The sequence below is a fragment of the Trachinotus anak genome, unplaced genomic scaffold, assembly GCF_046630095.1.
Source record: "Trachinotus anak isolate AG129_WGS33_773 ecotype Australia unplaced genomic scaffold, CSIRO_AGI_Tana_v1 ptg000014l, whole genome shotgun sequence".
Lineage (NCBI taxonomy): Eukaryota > Metazoa > Chordata > Actinopteri > Carangiformes > Carangidae > Trachinotus > Trachinotus anak.
The window spans coordinates 11007465-11023412 of record NW_027273865.1 but is presented as its reverse complement, the minus strand read 5'-3'; the positions used below and the strand labels follow the sequence as shown (position 1 = coordinate 11023412).

Below are 15948 nucleotides of genomic sequence, written 5' to 3'. Positions count from 1 at the left end.
CCCGAAACGATTTCGAGACTTGAGTGCCAGACAGCATTAAACAATAAAAGCTGGGACAGACGAAAGGCCACGGAGGTTGAGGGAGGATGGGCAGGAGATGGAGTGATAGATGGAGCGATGCGAGGAGGAGGAGCAGGAGCACTATTTACTGATGAAAGGTTAAGGGATCACCAGGAGCTCATGCAGACAGTGAGAGACAGGCCATTACCTAGAAAAGGGCAGGTTTATTAACAGAGAAAGGTTTCAGAGCACACCTCGGCCACAGCTGACAGAGGCAAAGCGCTTTCTCCATCTGCTGCCCCGAGCGAAAAGGTGAGTCAGATGCTGGAGGTGGGACTGAATGTTTGAATGCATGTTTGAGTTTGCACGCAAGCAAGATTAGCTGCTTCTAACTTTGGAAGTATAGACCTGCTCCGAAAAAATAAATAAAGCATCTAAATCATGCGGATATGAAAAGAGACAAGAGACGTTCAGATGTTTCTTATTCTTGGAGACGTGTCAGTTAACGTGAACCCCTCTTGCATACAAGCAGCTTTCTCAAGTTGCAGTGACGCACATGAAGCGTCAGTCACCAATCATCTACTGATGTTGTCCGATGACTCATCCATTGTTGTAACACTGACAGCTCTACAGGTAACACGGCAGCTACATGTGGGATTATTTTAACAATCAAAGACAGGAGGTAAACTAAGAAACTGCAGGGACGACCAATTTATCAGTGAACGGCAGGCTGGCCGCTCAAAACCAAGGGATTACTCTGAATTTTCACAAGGGGGGGTTACAGCCAGGAAGATGAGAATAAGGCTATAGACAGGGTTCATCCTGTAGCAGATTCAAATTCTGGTTGTGTAAATGCATACAGTAACATTTAGGATTCGATGTGATGTTTTGTCAAAGGTCAATCAACTGCAACAGGGAGACTACACATCTAAGTAAGTAAAACAGGAGTTGTATGCAGATGTTAATCTGTGTCTGTCCTTTCTGTGTGTTATGGCCAATATTAGAGAAAGGGGACAAAATGAATTAATCGAATAAATAAATATAAACACACCCAGTTTACAGTTTATTGACTAATTCAGTCTAATACAGCAGTCCTGCTATAAATCCAACTTCCATGATGCTGAAACTGTCTTAGAGGGGCTGGCTGCTAAGGCATGTGTTTGGTCTAACCGGATTTATGTTTTAATGATATTAATTCACCAATAAAATGAATTTTATTGGTGAATTAATATCATTATTAATTTTTTTTTTTTTTTTGAATTAATAAAATGTGTGAATGAAAGTCACGCAAACTGACTCTGCTGAACAAACTGACTCTGAATTTGGACACAATAACCACAATTCCACTATCCACATGTGCATTTCCAGTCTGTAGATACCAACAATAACTCTGATCAGCTTGAACTTTACACTGGCAGCCGGCACTCTCACCACTGTCATGTTTTCTATAAAGGAACATGCTGTTCAGACAGAGGGGAAAAGGCCATCTTGGACTGCTTACTGAGGAGTCATTTTGTACTTGGGAATGAAAGAAAACAGTAGTTCTGTTCTTTAGGGTGGCGCAAAAAAAAAAAACGATTTAGAAAAGAACCATTAATTAGTCGGAGAAAAAAAAAAAACAAGTCTGCAGCCATGGAGGTAATTGTCATTCTGGACTTGTGAAGCACTTCTGTTTAGTGTGGTGGGCCATCTGTGGCTTAGCTGGGTGTGGAGTAAACATCAGCACTCAGCAATCCTCAATGCAAAATTCACTTTCTAACATTTTGTGATTACAGCAAAATTCTCTTTACGGCTTTTCTCTTACTTTCCCTACACACTGTGCTCTCATGGAAGTAACTTCACCAAAGAAACAGAAGAAACTAAAAGGAGGAATTAAATGCTCCACGTGTTGCTTACTGTCCTGAAGCTCAAGGAAACATCCACAAGGAAAGTGTCAACTGTGCTAAGCTTTTGATTGTCTGTAGTTTAGCTGTGAGAAGACCTTGGGAAACAGAACAACTCCTCAGGCATTTCACAATCCCCCAAGGGAAACTCATTCATGGATTCAAGGTCCCCCAAGACACTCAAGGCCATACTGCTTTTTTGGCTTTATCTCTATGTCTTGTCTCTTTCCAAGTGCGATTCAGTAGTTTCAAGGCTGAAAAACTGTTGTGTAACGTACCGCAGGCTACAATAAAATGGTACAAATGAATGTAAACTGAGATCAGCCAACATGCCATTAATGGTATTACACAGGATAAAGAAAAAGAAAAACACAACTTTATTTTCTTAAGATTGCGGGTATTTTAGTTCAACTATTAGTTGTTATTACCTGGAAAAACATGTAGTAATTTTAATGAAATGAAGCAGGGCTGGAAGGTGCAAAACCATTTTTTCTATGAAACATGGATAATTACATTACTCCCATCTATTTTTGTTAATAGCTAGCCTGAAAACCCTCGGCCTGGCCTTTTAGTGGGTCTGAATTCCTGTCATAGGCATGTTGCTCATTGCCATCGCTTATCTATGAACAAAACACTAGACTCAGGTAATCAAGTTATTATCATCTAATTACGTTTTCTGCTCACTTGATTTTATTTTAACTGAACGTGTGACCATAATGGAGACAGCCGCCTGCCAAAGTCTGAAGAACTGAGCTGCTCTTGTGAGGAGCTGAGATGCACAACAGATGATATCAAAAACAACACAATTAAATTAAAATGAGAAAATTAAGCAAAACAACACATGGCTTTTGACTATTTATAAAACGCAGCAAAAGAGCCTGGGCAGCTAAAATAAAATTCGACTATATGTCCCTTAGTCCTCAGTTTCAAAAGCGATTCAACAGGAGTTCAAAGGCTGACAAAGAAACAGATGGACACAAAGAGGAACAGAGGGAGAGAGAGGGGTGATAAGGTGTGTTACACTCTCTGAGTTCAGAGAGAGAGGATGAGCTCTCATATATATATATATATATATATATATATATATAATAAAAAAAAACGTCACACAGCAAAAAAGCAAAGCCAGCGGGCACTCACACACTCCCCACAGGTACATCAAAAACATGATTCAATCCTCTTGGCGTGCCATCTGCATATTTCTGCACAAGGCAGGAACGACTGGAAGACTAGGCATTTGGACATTTATATTAGTGAGGGACGGTTTTCTTCTCAGGCTGGAGGCCAGCATTGTAACACTACCCCATGACCTGTTTCACTGGGAACACCAAACTCTAGAAAAGTCAGAAATGAAGCAGAGACTGAAGTGGGCGTGCTATTAAAGTCGATCCCAACCAATCCTTTAACTGAAAAAGTAGTAAAACATTTCACTCACAATCCAAAAACATCCCTGAACATCCCGTCATCTTTCTCAGCTTTACACTGACAACTCGATTTTGGATGTTTTCAGTAGAAGAGGAAATAAAGAAATTAAAAGATAAAAATAACAAAAAAATAACATAGTCATAGCTTATACTTTATTGGATTTTCACTTGGGGAAAGAAAGACCTGAGGACACAGGAAGTATTATTTAGATTTTCTTTAACAGGTCACGGTACCTGACAGTACAGAGCAGCTGTCATCACAGTTATTTTAACTGGGTAACAGACTTAGGTCTCAATGTTAATTCCTCGTGTGATGAGGAGTTAATACAAGTGCAGAAGACGTCCAAACAATAAGAGTGTTTTTGCACTTGAACTGTAAACCGGAGTCTGAACCCCACAGCCTCACACAAGAGCACCTCCAAACTGCAGATCGATAGTGTAACACAAATTCATTCAAATTTTTACATCTGCAATGTAACATCCGTGAGTATAAGTTCTGTAGATCAGATAGTGAAAGTGAAAAACTGGATGCCTCATCATCAGTCATTCCGTTTCTTGGCTTCTTTGTTTCCCCACTGATTTGGAAAAAATAGCTCTGCCTTCACGCTGTAGAGCTGACAGGGGTCTGGCTGGGCCCCTTCAAAGCCTCTCTGCTGCTAATTACAACTATTGGGTTTTTTTTGTTGTTTTTATTATAACCTAACAATAACAATGTAAGATTACCACCCACATGTTACTGAAGGCAGCTCTAGAGCAACAAAAATGATATGCCTGTTGCCACACACCACAGCATCAAGTGATCCGTCAGTGAAGCCTCCCGCTGTGTCCAGGCTCTTCACGCTCTGAGTTCTGAGGCTACACCCCCACTGCAGGCCCTGCTACTCAACTCAGAGCTGAATATTCTGTTTGACTAAACGATATTTTTTAAGTGACCGATATCCTGTATCCAATTAAATGACCTCCATCCTGAAACAACACCTCTGAACAAGAGACATCGCAACAAAAGATACAACATGTGGACAGTCTGTCAGAGAGGCAACACAAACCGTTTCCCAGCTGATAAAGACAATATTTTTTCTCCTTTTGCTCTGAGTCTGGGTTTGAACTCTTTGTTCTTCACATCAAAAAAGGAAATAAAAAAATATAAATCCTTGTATTTGTTTTTAGTTCCGCTGCACACAAGCATGAGTGTTGGATGAGCGGTGACGAGTAATCTGAGTGTGAACACACAATCAGCTGCAGTGTTGGTGGATCTTTCCAACTCCGTCAAAAACACATAAGCACAGGGGAACTGTCCCCTCCCCAAAGATCGAAGATGAATCACAGATCCCCTTCACAAATTCAGTGCAAACTGACTGCAAAACACACTGGACATCATGGGGATGCTTGTGAAAAACATCCCCCTTCACTGTGGAGTCGATCAATCTGATCAATAAGAGTGAACACACTACAAGAGGAAAGGTTTTTTTCTCTGAATGACATCGAGACAGAGCCACAAATACATCTCATCTTTAACATAGCAATATTTATTTTATTTATTTATTTATTTTAAAGTTTTTGGTGATGGTGGCTGTCGTTAAATGAGTGTTCAGTTCTGTGAGATTTGAATAGCCTTGTCAAAGCATATGGGATGACCTACAGTGCATCGGGAAAGTATTCACAGCACTTCACTTTTTCCACATTTTGTTATGTTACAGCCTTATTCTGCAATGGATTAAATTCATTTTTTACCTCAAAATTCTACACACAATACCCCATAATGACAAAGTGAAAAAAGTTTGCTTGAAATTTTTGCAAATATATTAAAATAAGTATTCACCTAAGCCTTTGCTCAATACTTTGTTGAAGCACCTTTGGCAGCAATTACAGCCTCAAGTCTTTTTGAGTATGATGCTACAAGCGTGGCACACCTATTTTTGGGCAGTTTCTCCCATTCTTCTTTGCAGAACCTCTCAAGCTCCATCAGGTTGGATGGGGAGAGTCGGTGCACAGCCATTTTCAGATCTCTCCAGAGATGTTCAATCGGGTTCAAGTCTGGGCTCTGGCTGGGCCACTCAAGGACGTCCTGTTGGAAGATGAACCTACGCCCCAGTCCGAGGTCCAGAGCGCTCTGGAGCAGGTTATCATCTTTCCCTCGACCCTGACTAGTCTCCCAGTTCCTGCTGCCGAAAAACATCCCCACAGCACGATGCTGCCACGACCATGCTTCACTGTAGGGATGGTATTGGCCAGGTGATGAGTGGTGCCTGGTTTCCTCCAGACATGACGCTTGGCATTCAGGCCAAAGAGTTCAAGCTTTGTTTCAGCAGACCAGAGAATCTTCTCATGGTCTGAGAGCCCTTCAGGTGCCTTTTGGCAAACTCCAGACAGGCTGTCATGTGCCTTTTACTGAGGAGTGGCTTCCGTCTGGCCACTCATCTTACAGGCCTGATTGGTGGAGTGCTGCAGAAATGGTTGTCCTTCTGGAAGGTTCTCCTCTCTCCACAGAGCAACGCTGGAGCACTGTCAGAGTGACCATCGGGTTCTTGGTCACCTCCCTGACTAAGGCCCTTCTGCCCCAATCGCTCAGATTGGCTGGGGGGCCAGCTCAAGGAAGAGTCCTGGTGGTTCCAAACTTCTTCCATTTACAGATCATGGAGGCCACTGTGCTCATTGGGACCTTCAATGCTGCAGGAATTTTTTCTGTACCCTTCCCCAGATCTGTGCCTCGATACAATCCTGTCTCAGAGGTCTACAGACAATTCCTTGGACTTCATGACTTTGTTTGTGCTCTGACATGCACTGTCAACTGAGGGACCTGATATAGACAGGTGTGTGCCTTTCCAAATCATGTCCAGTCAACTGAATTTACCACAAATGGACTCCAATGAAGTTGTAGAAACATCTGAAGGATGATCAGTGGAAACAGGAGGCACCTGAGCTCAATTTTGAGTGTCATGGCAAAGGCTGTGAATACTTATGTACATGTGATTTTTTTTGTATATTTGCAAAAATTTCAAGCTAACTTTTTTCACTTTGTCATTATGGGGTATTGTGTGTAGAATTTTGAGGTAAAAAATGAATCCAATCCATTTTGGAATAAGGCTGTAACATAACAAAATGTGGAAAAAGTGAAGCACTGTGAATACTTTCTGGATGCACTGTACATGGCCTTTTGAAAACTGGGTCTGTCATTGATTTGTCAGGACTCTGGATAAACCTGCGTGAACATCGCAGGAGTGTACATTAGTCATCAAAGTAGGTCAAAGCACAGATGTGCTCATGGATGGCTTTTTGTATTAATGCTCGCACACGCTGTCGGTAAACAACAGATTCTTGATGTTGTGTGTCCTGTGTGTTCAGACATTCACTGTGTTAATCTAACACTCTACGAACTTGCACAGCAGTTGTTAATGAGGTGTGAGTAACAACACAAAGGAAAACACGTCAGTGCTGAACTGTTTTACAAACCCTCAGCTAATATTAGTCGTATTCACAGACATCACAAGGACGTAAAATAAATACTGTTGAATCGAGGTGATGAAGGGAGTAGTGGCGCAGTGTAAATGGTTGTCAGTTCATTCTAACTTTCAACAGAACGTGTCATTTCTGCTCCATCTCATGATGAGAAACGGGAACTATTCCTCTGATGTGTGTAAAAGACTGTGTTTATTATAGATCATTTACTTCCAACTATCTTCATCCAGCCTCTGCTCCAGACCAGCTCGTGTAACTTAATTCAGAGGTTAGCTGTACAGTTGAAAGTGCTTTAGATTTCTGTGCATGTGTGTGCATTTAGCTGCATTTAGACTGTACTTGTGAGCAATGTGACACTGTTGCACACCGTTGTGTTAAAATTCCAATTACCACCCAGATCCTATTTTACCTTTGCACGAAAGCTTATTGTAGGACTGCTCTTTGATCATTTGAAATCTGCCATTTTCCCCTGCAGCAACTACAGTGATGGTCTCTGTTAAAAGTGTAAATATAGATTCCTAATCATGTGCAAAATGAATCAAATATTAAGAGAGAACAGAGCTCACCTCTCTTAGCTTGGGCCTGTCTCACTCGCCAAACTGTCTTGTGGATCTCAAAGTTGTAATTTGCAGGCAGGGCTTTGATCGCCTCCTGTAACTCTGGGTCTTGCAGGATTTCATCCGGAATTTGATTGGCTACCCGCCGTGGTCCTCGGACTGGGGAGAGGGTGAAATGATTGAGCTGTTAGCAATGGGGTGAACACAGGCTGAAACCTTCTCTAATGCATCTAACTCTGCTTACATCCTACAGACAAAAGCAGAAGTAATGGATGAAGTTTTCATTGAGAGCTGCCTGCACAGGTCACTCTTCACCAATGAAGCTATAGACTCAAGCTTTAAGACAAGCTTCAGATGTGTTCTACAGTTTGAACAAGCTCTTGGGTGGAGGGGTTAATACAGGTCAGGAAAGCTGTTTTCAACAAAGTCATTTTATCATCCAAACTCTACAAATGCACCCCTCACCTCTGGAGTAATAGGCCACAAGCAATAAGAAAGGAGAAGTGGGCAATTGGACAAATTTTATTCTGAAAATTATTTTCTACAAGCCGCTGGGTAGCTGGAAATGTCAGCTGAAACGGGAGAAACGCTGAGGGAGATCTTGCTCTCATTTTTCTGGCAGAGTCTGAGCTCCACACAGCCCCTCTTGTTCTCAGGTACAGGCAGGACTTTAATGAGAAGCACTGTGTATACTCTAAAACAGAAACTGCACCAGCATCTCTTAATTTATTGCCTTTTGTTTTGTTTGTAATTTGTATTTTGGCTACAACATTCTGTCTGCTATTGGCTGCTGGTGCTTTTTGATAGGCTTGCACTTCCACTGTTGACAACAGGACCTTGTATTACTTTACTTTGTTGAGTTCAATAAATAACTCAGGCATTCAAATTTATATTGAGTTTCATTTGTAAGATTATTTTTTTTGTCAAAAAATGGAAATGGAAATCTCATTAAACACTCACATACAGCAGTTCTCATAATATATTCAACCACTGAGCAACTGTGTAAAGATTTGCCAGCAGACACTGATGACACCGTTTTGCTTTTCAAGAGGAACTCCAGTCTACTGTCGTCTTATACAATACACTTGATTAAAACACAACCTGTCAGGTCCTTTGCCACTAAATGTTTTTTCAGGTCCTTGTTAGATGTGGCCACCACCATCACCTTTGACCTCTGTCAAGAGCGCTGCATCACGTCAACTGATACACAGATGACTTGCAGTGTGTAGGACTTCAAACCATTTGGAAACAGGACTCAACTAAGAACTGTAGTGTCTGCAGAGAGCTCATGTTACAGTAGTGTTGTATCAGCACTCGTCCAGAATGTAGAGATATGGCCAAACTCAAAACATTTTCTTTGTATTTTTTTTTGTGTCTTCTTTTTAAAAGTCCAAAGTGGAAGATTATGAGGTACTACATGATGTGACTGTGTGAATTCATGTTGGAAACATGTCTGTCTTTATCACAGTTTGCTTGTGTATGCAGTGTCCTGCTGTGGGAAACACTGCATGGTATCAAGTAAACACCCTGAACACTGACAGTAGCTACATCAGACCCTTCCATAACCTATCAAGCCTTTCTCTCTGGTCTCTCAACCACCTCCTTTACAACAACACTACAGCTGTGACATAAACAGACTTCAGGAGGAGTAACCACTGCAACTCAACTTCACAGAATTAATTACATTAGCTGGGATGTTGTGTGTGCAATCGTTGAATCAGAGAAACTGGAATGCTTTCAGACATAATGCGTAATTTCTATTGATTTAATTAGAAGACACTGATGTGCTGTTGAAACACAACTTCTTTCATTAACCCCCAAACACACAACTAATCCGACTTCCTGTTCCAGACCTCCACATCGACCTCATGAAGCCTGGTGAGTCATCTCGACAACACTCAGCACCAGCTGGATGCTAACTCTGAGGCTAAAGAAGCTAATATCTTGACTCTTCTGAGGAGCCAGCGAAGATGAGACACCGCGGCCGAAGTGTTGAGTGTCGGTGTCGCGACGCCTCGTCGCCGGGCGTCTGCGTACGGTGCTCACAGAGATGACACATTTCACCGCCTCCCGTGCTGAACATTTTAATATCTAATATTTACCTGTGGGCTTTTTGGCAGGAACAATCTGGACCTCACTCGTGGGCGCTGCCATGTTTCTTTCTCCCAAACATAAAACATGTGAGGAGCTAAAAGGGGAAAGCAATCGACTGAAGAGGACGGTGCAGAGGAGTCGAGCCCCGATGTAATCGATGTCGCTGAGCGGGACGGGAGGACCCGCACCTACAGATCAGGGCACATCCCTGACTCTGTGGGTTAACGTTCAGTGTCCACCATTTTCATCCATTAAAATCAAATCAAATCAAATCAAATAAATGAATACAATAAAAGTAAAATATTGTATAATTTAGGCTATACACTACGACAGTTTCGAGGTGCATCATATAGGCCTAAATAAAATAATGATAAACGTAAAATAAAAACAAAAGCAAAGAAAGTGAAAGATGAAAATAATAAAATAAAACACCAAGTAAGATACTGATATATTGTGCAGCACGATTTATATAATGAGGGGGGATTTTAAGTGCTTAACACTTAACATACATATTAATGTTATCATCATTATTATAATATTGAAGTAGAATAAAATTAGAGTAAAATAAAAATCTAAATATATCAAATTCAAAAAATCTATTGAAGTAAAGTAAAACAAAAAAAGAATACATAGCCTCAGAAATAAAATAAATTAACAATAAATAAAAAAGGCAACTGTGTGTGTGTGTGTGTGTGCGTGTGTGTGTGCGTGTGTGTGTGTGTGCCTACTAATTTGCAGACTATTTGATCAGAAAGTCAGTTTCTTCTATGAAAGTAGAATGGGGGCGTCTCAGATCCCCCGCGATGCTTTGCCTGCTGGTTAACGCATCTAACAGGCTAGTCCGCACTGTGGTGATATGTAAGTTTTGTCCACTCGTGTTGAATCATATTTACCATCACGCAGAGCTCTGGTGTCAGGGAGCAGTGTGTCTGAGGCTGGCGCAGACGGGGGCAGAGAGGCAGTGGGACGGATGGAGCAGGATGCTGCCCGGCGGAGGGGCTGAGGCAGTACAGCACACTTTCTCCCTCCTTGAGCGCATCAACGAGCTCTGATCTATAGGTGGACAGCAGAGAGATCCACACAGACCAGATCACAGAAATGTGACAATTACGAGTGGAGAGCAGAGCTGAAAAGGGGGGGTTTAAGGAAACCGAAGGCATCAAAGTCTACATTATTAAGGAGGATTTGAGGAGTCTACGTTTATAATCCGACATCAGAGGCGGAATGTGAATCCAAATAACTTATGTTAATTAGAGATTCTCACGAATATGATGCGATTTGAACGGCTCTGAAGCACCGAGAGGAGAATTTCAGATTGGCCACTTGGATTTAAACATCTGTGGGTTTTTTTTTTTTTTTTTTTTTTTTTGGGAGACTGCCTGTGTTCACCGTTGACTTGCCCCTAGAACTGATTTGCAGCCTCCACGGTCATTTGCGTCTAAAAAAAAAAAAAAAAAGGAGTTGGCTATCAGAGGTTGTGTTGGACCAATGTGCGTTTGTGCTCTTCTCACACACACACGCACTGGAGTTAGCATTATTTCGGACTGAGGGGATGGTTTTTGTGCGTCTGTTTCGCAATGACTGCCGCCTGATTTCCCAGGTCCCACCGAGGTCCGCCAGACTTTGTGGAAAAGCAGATTGTTGTTTGTTGTCAGTCTCCATCAAACCGACGGCAGTCTGCGGTGCAAGTCAACACAGTGGATCGCAAGAAAATCCGGAGGAGTGACAACTGACATTCACACGGTCGAGCCACGAAGGCTCCGGATCAACTTCAAAACTCAAAAGCGCACAAGTTTTAAGTCTGGAATATAAGAATAGATGATTCTCCGAGGACAGAAGACGAAATACACCTAGGCCTACAAAATGTTCAAAAGGGGTGAGTAAGTCTCAACTTTAGCCCCCGAATTATTCTCTCGATTTGACTGATTTGCTCATTTGATTAGTTTTTCTGCAGAGTTGAAATCTGCGCTCTCATCATGTAGCCTATATGAATCCAGTGGTGGCCCCTCTCGTACGTTTATGAAATGTTTGTTTAAATATGACATAGGCTGCTCATATTGCACCGTGCTGCCCGGCAGATGTTAATACAGACGATGCGCCATTTGAAGCACATCTTTAATTTGCTTTAATTCGCACCGAAGGTTTCTGGGAATTAAATATTCATCTGTGTAAGGAAACATGGGGACGACTATGTGATATTTATACAGCTGATGCCGCACTGCAGTTTATGAGTTGTGCCCGGGTCACAAGGCTATCTCTGCGAGCACTGCACTCTGCAGAAGCATTATTATTTGCTGCGTGTCAGTACATCTAGCTGTGATGGATCAAACCGCGGTTCACAAGGTTATCCACCGCTGGCTACACAATGAACACTCAAGACCTTTAGCAGCTCATACGAAAGGGAAGAGCTCCTCAAACTTTTAATATCAAGATTCCCCAGATAGATACAGCCTACATTAGACCACACACTCTTATTTGAGGATCTTTGGTCCCAAGGATCATTTCTCTCTCTAGCTTTCATCTGGCCACACAGCAGTGCCACTGTCTGTTCTGGATGTCTGACAACAGCAGGAGAGCGAAACCTCTAATGAGAATAGATAACTGTAATACATGCTCCCATTGTGCTATCATCCAGGGAATGAAATAATCGTGAAATTAAACTGTTTCTCATTTAGCTGAGGCCCCTGGAGCCCCCACAGGGGACCCCTGAAGGTCCCTAGACCCCACTCTAGAAAGCCCTGCATTAGGCTTTACTGTGCACAACACTTTGTCATGAGTTTGAACAAGCCTGCATATGATATATAGTCAAACTTTTAAAAACACATACACACACACAGAGCGAAGCACAGAAACACACATGCTCAGTGGGGTTCGCCACACAACATAGCTACTCACTGTCTGCATTATATTTGTATTTGTTTAGTGCGTCTTGTGAAACACCATCTGTTTTGAGTGTGTGTGTTTCTGTTGTGTGCCGGGGGGGGGGGGGGCAACGTGTTTTTCTTGCTGCCATCAGATCGATTATTGCTGTTCCAACAGTCGAAATGAAACGCGCCATGGTGATGAGTGTTTATGGCAGAACAGCTTTGAGGGAAGGCCCATTGTCTAAACCTGCCTCCTGACAACTTCTCATGATTGATTAGGCTTTAAGAGAAAGCTCATTGGTATCATTCATGAGAAACATAACATCTGGAGTTTCTTTAGGAGAATGAATCACCATGTGTGATTCCAGGAGAGGCTTTTTGGAGTTTAATGCATTTCATATGTATCACTGTTTTGGGTAGAAAACTAATGGACATGCTGGTAAATGATCCTACATTTGATAATAAATCATTATGGTCAACACATCCTCAATCCTCAATCGCAAACAATCATTTTCCGTTTACACTCGGGGTTAAATGAAGAGCTGAAACCAGGATGATTGGCATCTAAGGGGTTTGTCCTCCAAACATGCTCGGTCTCTGCTCTGTCCAAGGTTTTTGCATGTGAATCAACTGTCTTACCACTGCACAGTGTTGGACAGAAAGCCACTTAATTCAAGACAAATGACTTCAAAGCACAGATTTCACCAGTCTGCCAAAAGTGCTCTGTATGCCAGCATGAGTTTAGGAGTCTACAATAGTGAGGCAGCGATGCGTCAGTGTTGGCAGGAACAGCGCAGAAGTTCTCTGGTGAATTTGAATCTTTTTTTTTTTTTTTGCACCTAAAATAACACAATCAGGGGAGCTTGGCTGATGCATCAGGCACAGCATTTACTATGACACATTCACCATTCACAAAGACAGAGAAGCAGAGTGTCTTCGCTGACACACACTGGCAGCAGCTCTCAGGTTGACTTCACATTGTGGCTAGCTGGGCCTAATTAGCATCTTAATGGAGTGGATGCGTCGATTGTATGATGGCCTTTTGGTTCACACTTTGTCTGACAGTCTGCTGATCTCTCCATCTGTGGGCCATGAGTTTGTACAGGTTGATCATTGTTGCGACAAGGTATGGTCATGTCCGTATAATCCACAAATTTGTCTAGGCATGTACAACATTAGCTGTGGTGTGTGTTCAACTGCAGGTGAAACAACACAGTCCTCAAATCTTTGTTTGAACAGTCAGAATGGTGTTTGGGATTCTGCTTGTGTGGGTATACGTCTTTTCAGTGGCTTATACAACTACATGTGTGGGTGAGTATGTGTCTGGGAACGTGTGTACATCTATGTAGCCACGCAAGCACATACATCGCTCCATCTCTGTCTCTGCTTTTCTGTCCATCTCTGTCTCGCTCTCACAATCTCTCTTTTTCTCAAACCCAGTCGGCCATAGAGTGGGCACAAGGGATGATGTGTCAGAACAGCTCTGAGATGGAAAGGATGAGATGTCCATTGAATATACCATGCGATGACATACTGTAATTGCTGCTACATGTTATTCAGGGTAGTTACAGGAGGTTGAGCTGCGGCTTCTCCTGCGTCACAGCACCTTGTTGTTGTACAGTCTTAGACACAGACAGGGATACCACTCACATACTTGCTGAAAAAGAAACACTCAATGTCAATGTGCAACCCTCGCAAACAAAGATAAACGTACATACATGTCCTTGCACTTCTCTGATTGCATTTATTCCACATCCAGTAATGGCTTTTCATGGTGTGGCCCATTTACTACAGATGTTTCGCTGACCTGGATGTCATAGATTTTCTCACTCCCATGGGCAGCCACCAGTCTCCATTCATTTCAGAACAGCATGAAAATCAATTTGCAAAGTCTTGGAATCAGGCTTGAGAAAATCACAGACAGCGTGAATTCATCTGTATTTTCAGTCACTTACGTCACTGTTCAATGGGGATGCTATTGAAGGCAGAAAGTATTTTTGAAATCCTTTTTGCTGGTGCGTATAAGTACATGTTAGAGTGCGCATGACATTTCAGAGCTGACAAAGCAACCTTTCAAATGCAAAACAAATCTGCCCCTCATTGCATCTGCATGCACCACCCAGTGACAATGTTACCTGTAACAAAAATGGAGGCAACTAAAAGTATGTTTCGTCTCTACACGTAGGTCTTCTTACTGCACTGACATGAACTGAAACTGATGGCTGCCCAGGAGCTATAGGAAATCACTCAGAACCTATGTCATGCTCTGGAAAAATGGTGACTGTGATGTAACATATACATAATTTGTACTTAACAGGCTAAAATTGCAAAACTACCGTTAAGCAGCTTTAAGCATCAGAACTACATGCCTTACCTCGACCCTTATACCTGAACTTTAAGCTAATCCATCATCAACCATAAATCCAACTTCTTAACCTGAAGTAGCACTCTGAAGGGCTCACAAGAGCACACACACACACACACACAAATATGGTAAGGTTTACCTTTTGTAAGTGTCAGACTTGAGAAATGCATTTGCATTGACTTCATTTAACGTGATGAACTTTTCTTTTTTAATTAGCTGAGAGAGAACAAAGGGGGTTGTAACAAAAGTAAAGATCATGTGAGCTTTATGCTTGTGCACACTGGCATACACATCAACAACTGTTTGAATGCTAATTAATTCAAATAAAGAGCACTCTGTCATAAACATGTCATCAAAACAAAACACAACAAAAAAACACCACAGTCTCTTCCTTAATCTTCCATCTCCAGTGATTGACAATATGCAGAGATAATTACTCATAGCCATTATGAAACGCCGTAGCATTTAGTAATCAGATTTTGTAAATCAACCGCAATTACGAGCGTCGATTTCAAAGTAGCGCATTGCTCATGTTGTTTTCAGTACCAGCAGACAGAGTTAAGGTTTGCCATTAATGAGTTCAGCACGATGAATGCAGCACAAGGGAAACACCTGTGGGCTCTTCAGCTTTCCAGCTCTGCTCACTTGTGCTGGCCGTACATCTCACGGACCTGAGTCGGTGGCGTCAGAGCAGCTCCTCAGCCAGGTCTGGGCTCCACAATATCAAATAACCACAGGTGTCAAGGGACTCCTCTCCTTTGTCAGGGAGATGTTTTTAACTAAAAGATGATCTGACTCGTCGACATCAAGTGCCATGTTGATGATTAAAAAGCAAAAATACTGAAGTCATAAAAACAAAAAGTCTGTCTTTGTTACCAAATGACAAACAGAGCCCATTCCTTAGCACGCCCCGAAGCCAACCCAATGCAAGTGATTACATATGACGACATTGAATTTGCACAAGAGCAGTAAATGCCCATCTGTCAGTGTAATGTGTTGCAAACTTTAAGCCACCATCAAGGCCCAGAGAGAGTTCTATTTAAAGAGAACACATTCCCCGCTCATATTATCATCTTCCTAATCCTCTCACAGTGTCAGCCTTCTGCTATCACTCCTTGTCAACTCTGTATTGTTGTACTTCTCAGCCTGGCTTGTGTTTCTGCATGGGTGAGAGGAAGCGTGGACTGATGACTGAGGGTTTGGAGGAGAGGGAGGTCTGAAGGGAAGTGAAAAGGATAATGTAGAGGGGAGCAAAAATATAAACCTCAAACTGATCCCATAAATCTATATAAGCTTCCCGAAAAATAG

The 15948-nt window shown here is 42.1% G+C and overlaps 2 protein-coding genes across 2 annotated transcripts in view; one reads left to right on the top strand and one right to left on the bottom strand.

Annotated features, from left to right (window-relative positions):
* dph1 (diphthamide biosynthesis 1) overlaps positions 1–9580 on the bottom strand; it is a 58450-nt gene extending 48870 nt beyond the window's left edge. Inside the window, exons 1-2 of the mRNA XM_071496703.1 lie at positions 9420–9580; positions 7327–7476 (exon numbers count right to left, since the gene is read on the bottom strand). Coding sequence (XP_071352804.1) covers positions 7327–7476; positions 9420–9471 — 202 coding nt within the window. The 5' untranslated portion in view covers positions 9472–9580. The remainder of the gene's footprint in view (positions 1–7326; positions 7477–9419) is intronic.
* Positions 9581–10911: 1331 nt separating this feature from the next.
* rtn4rl1b (reticulon 4 receptor-like 1b) overlaps positions 10912–15948 on the top strand; it is a 132115-nt gene continuing 127078 nt past the window's right edge. The window contains exon 1 of the mRNA XM_071497025.1: positions 10912–11287. Coding sequence (XP_071353126.1) covers positions 11275–11287 — 13 coding nt within the window. The 5' untranslated portion in view covers positions 10912–11274. The remainder of the gene's footprint in view (positions 11288–15948) is intronic.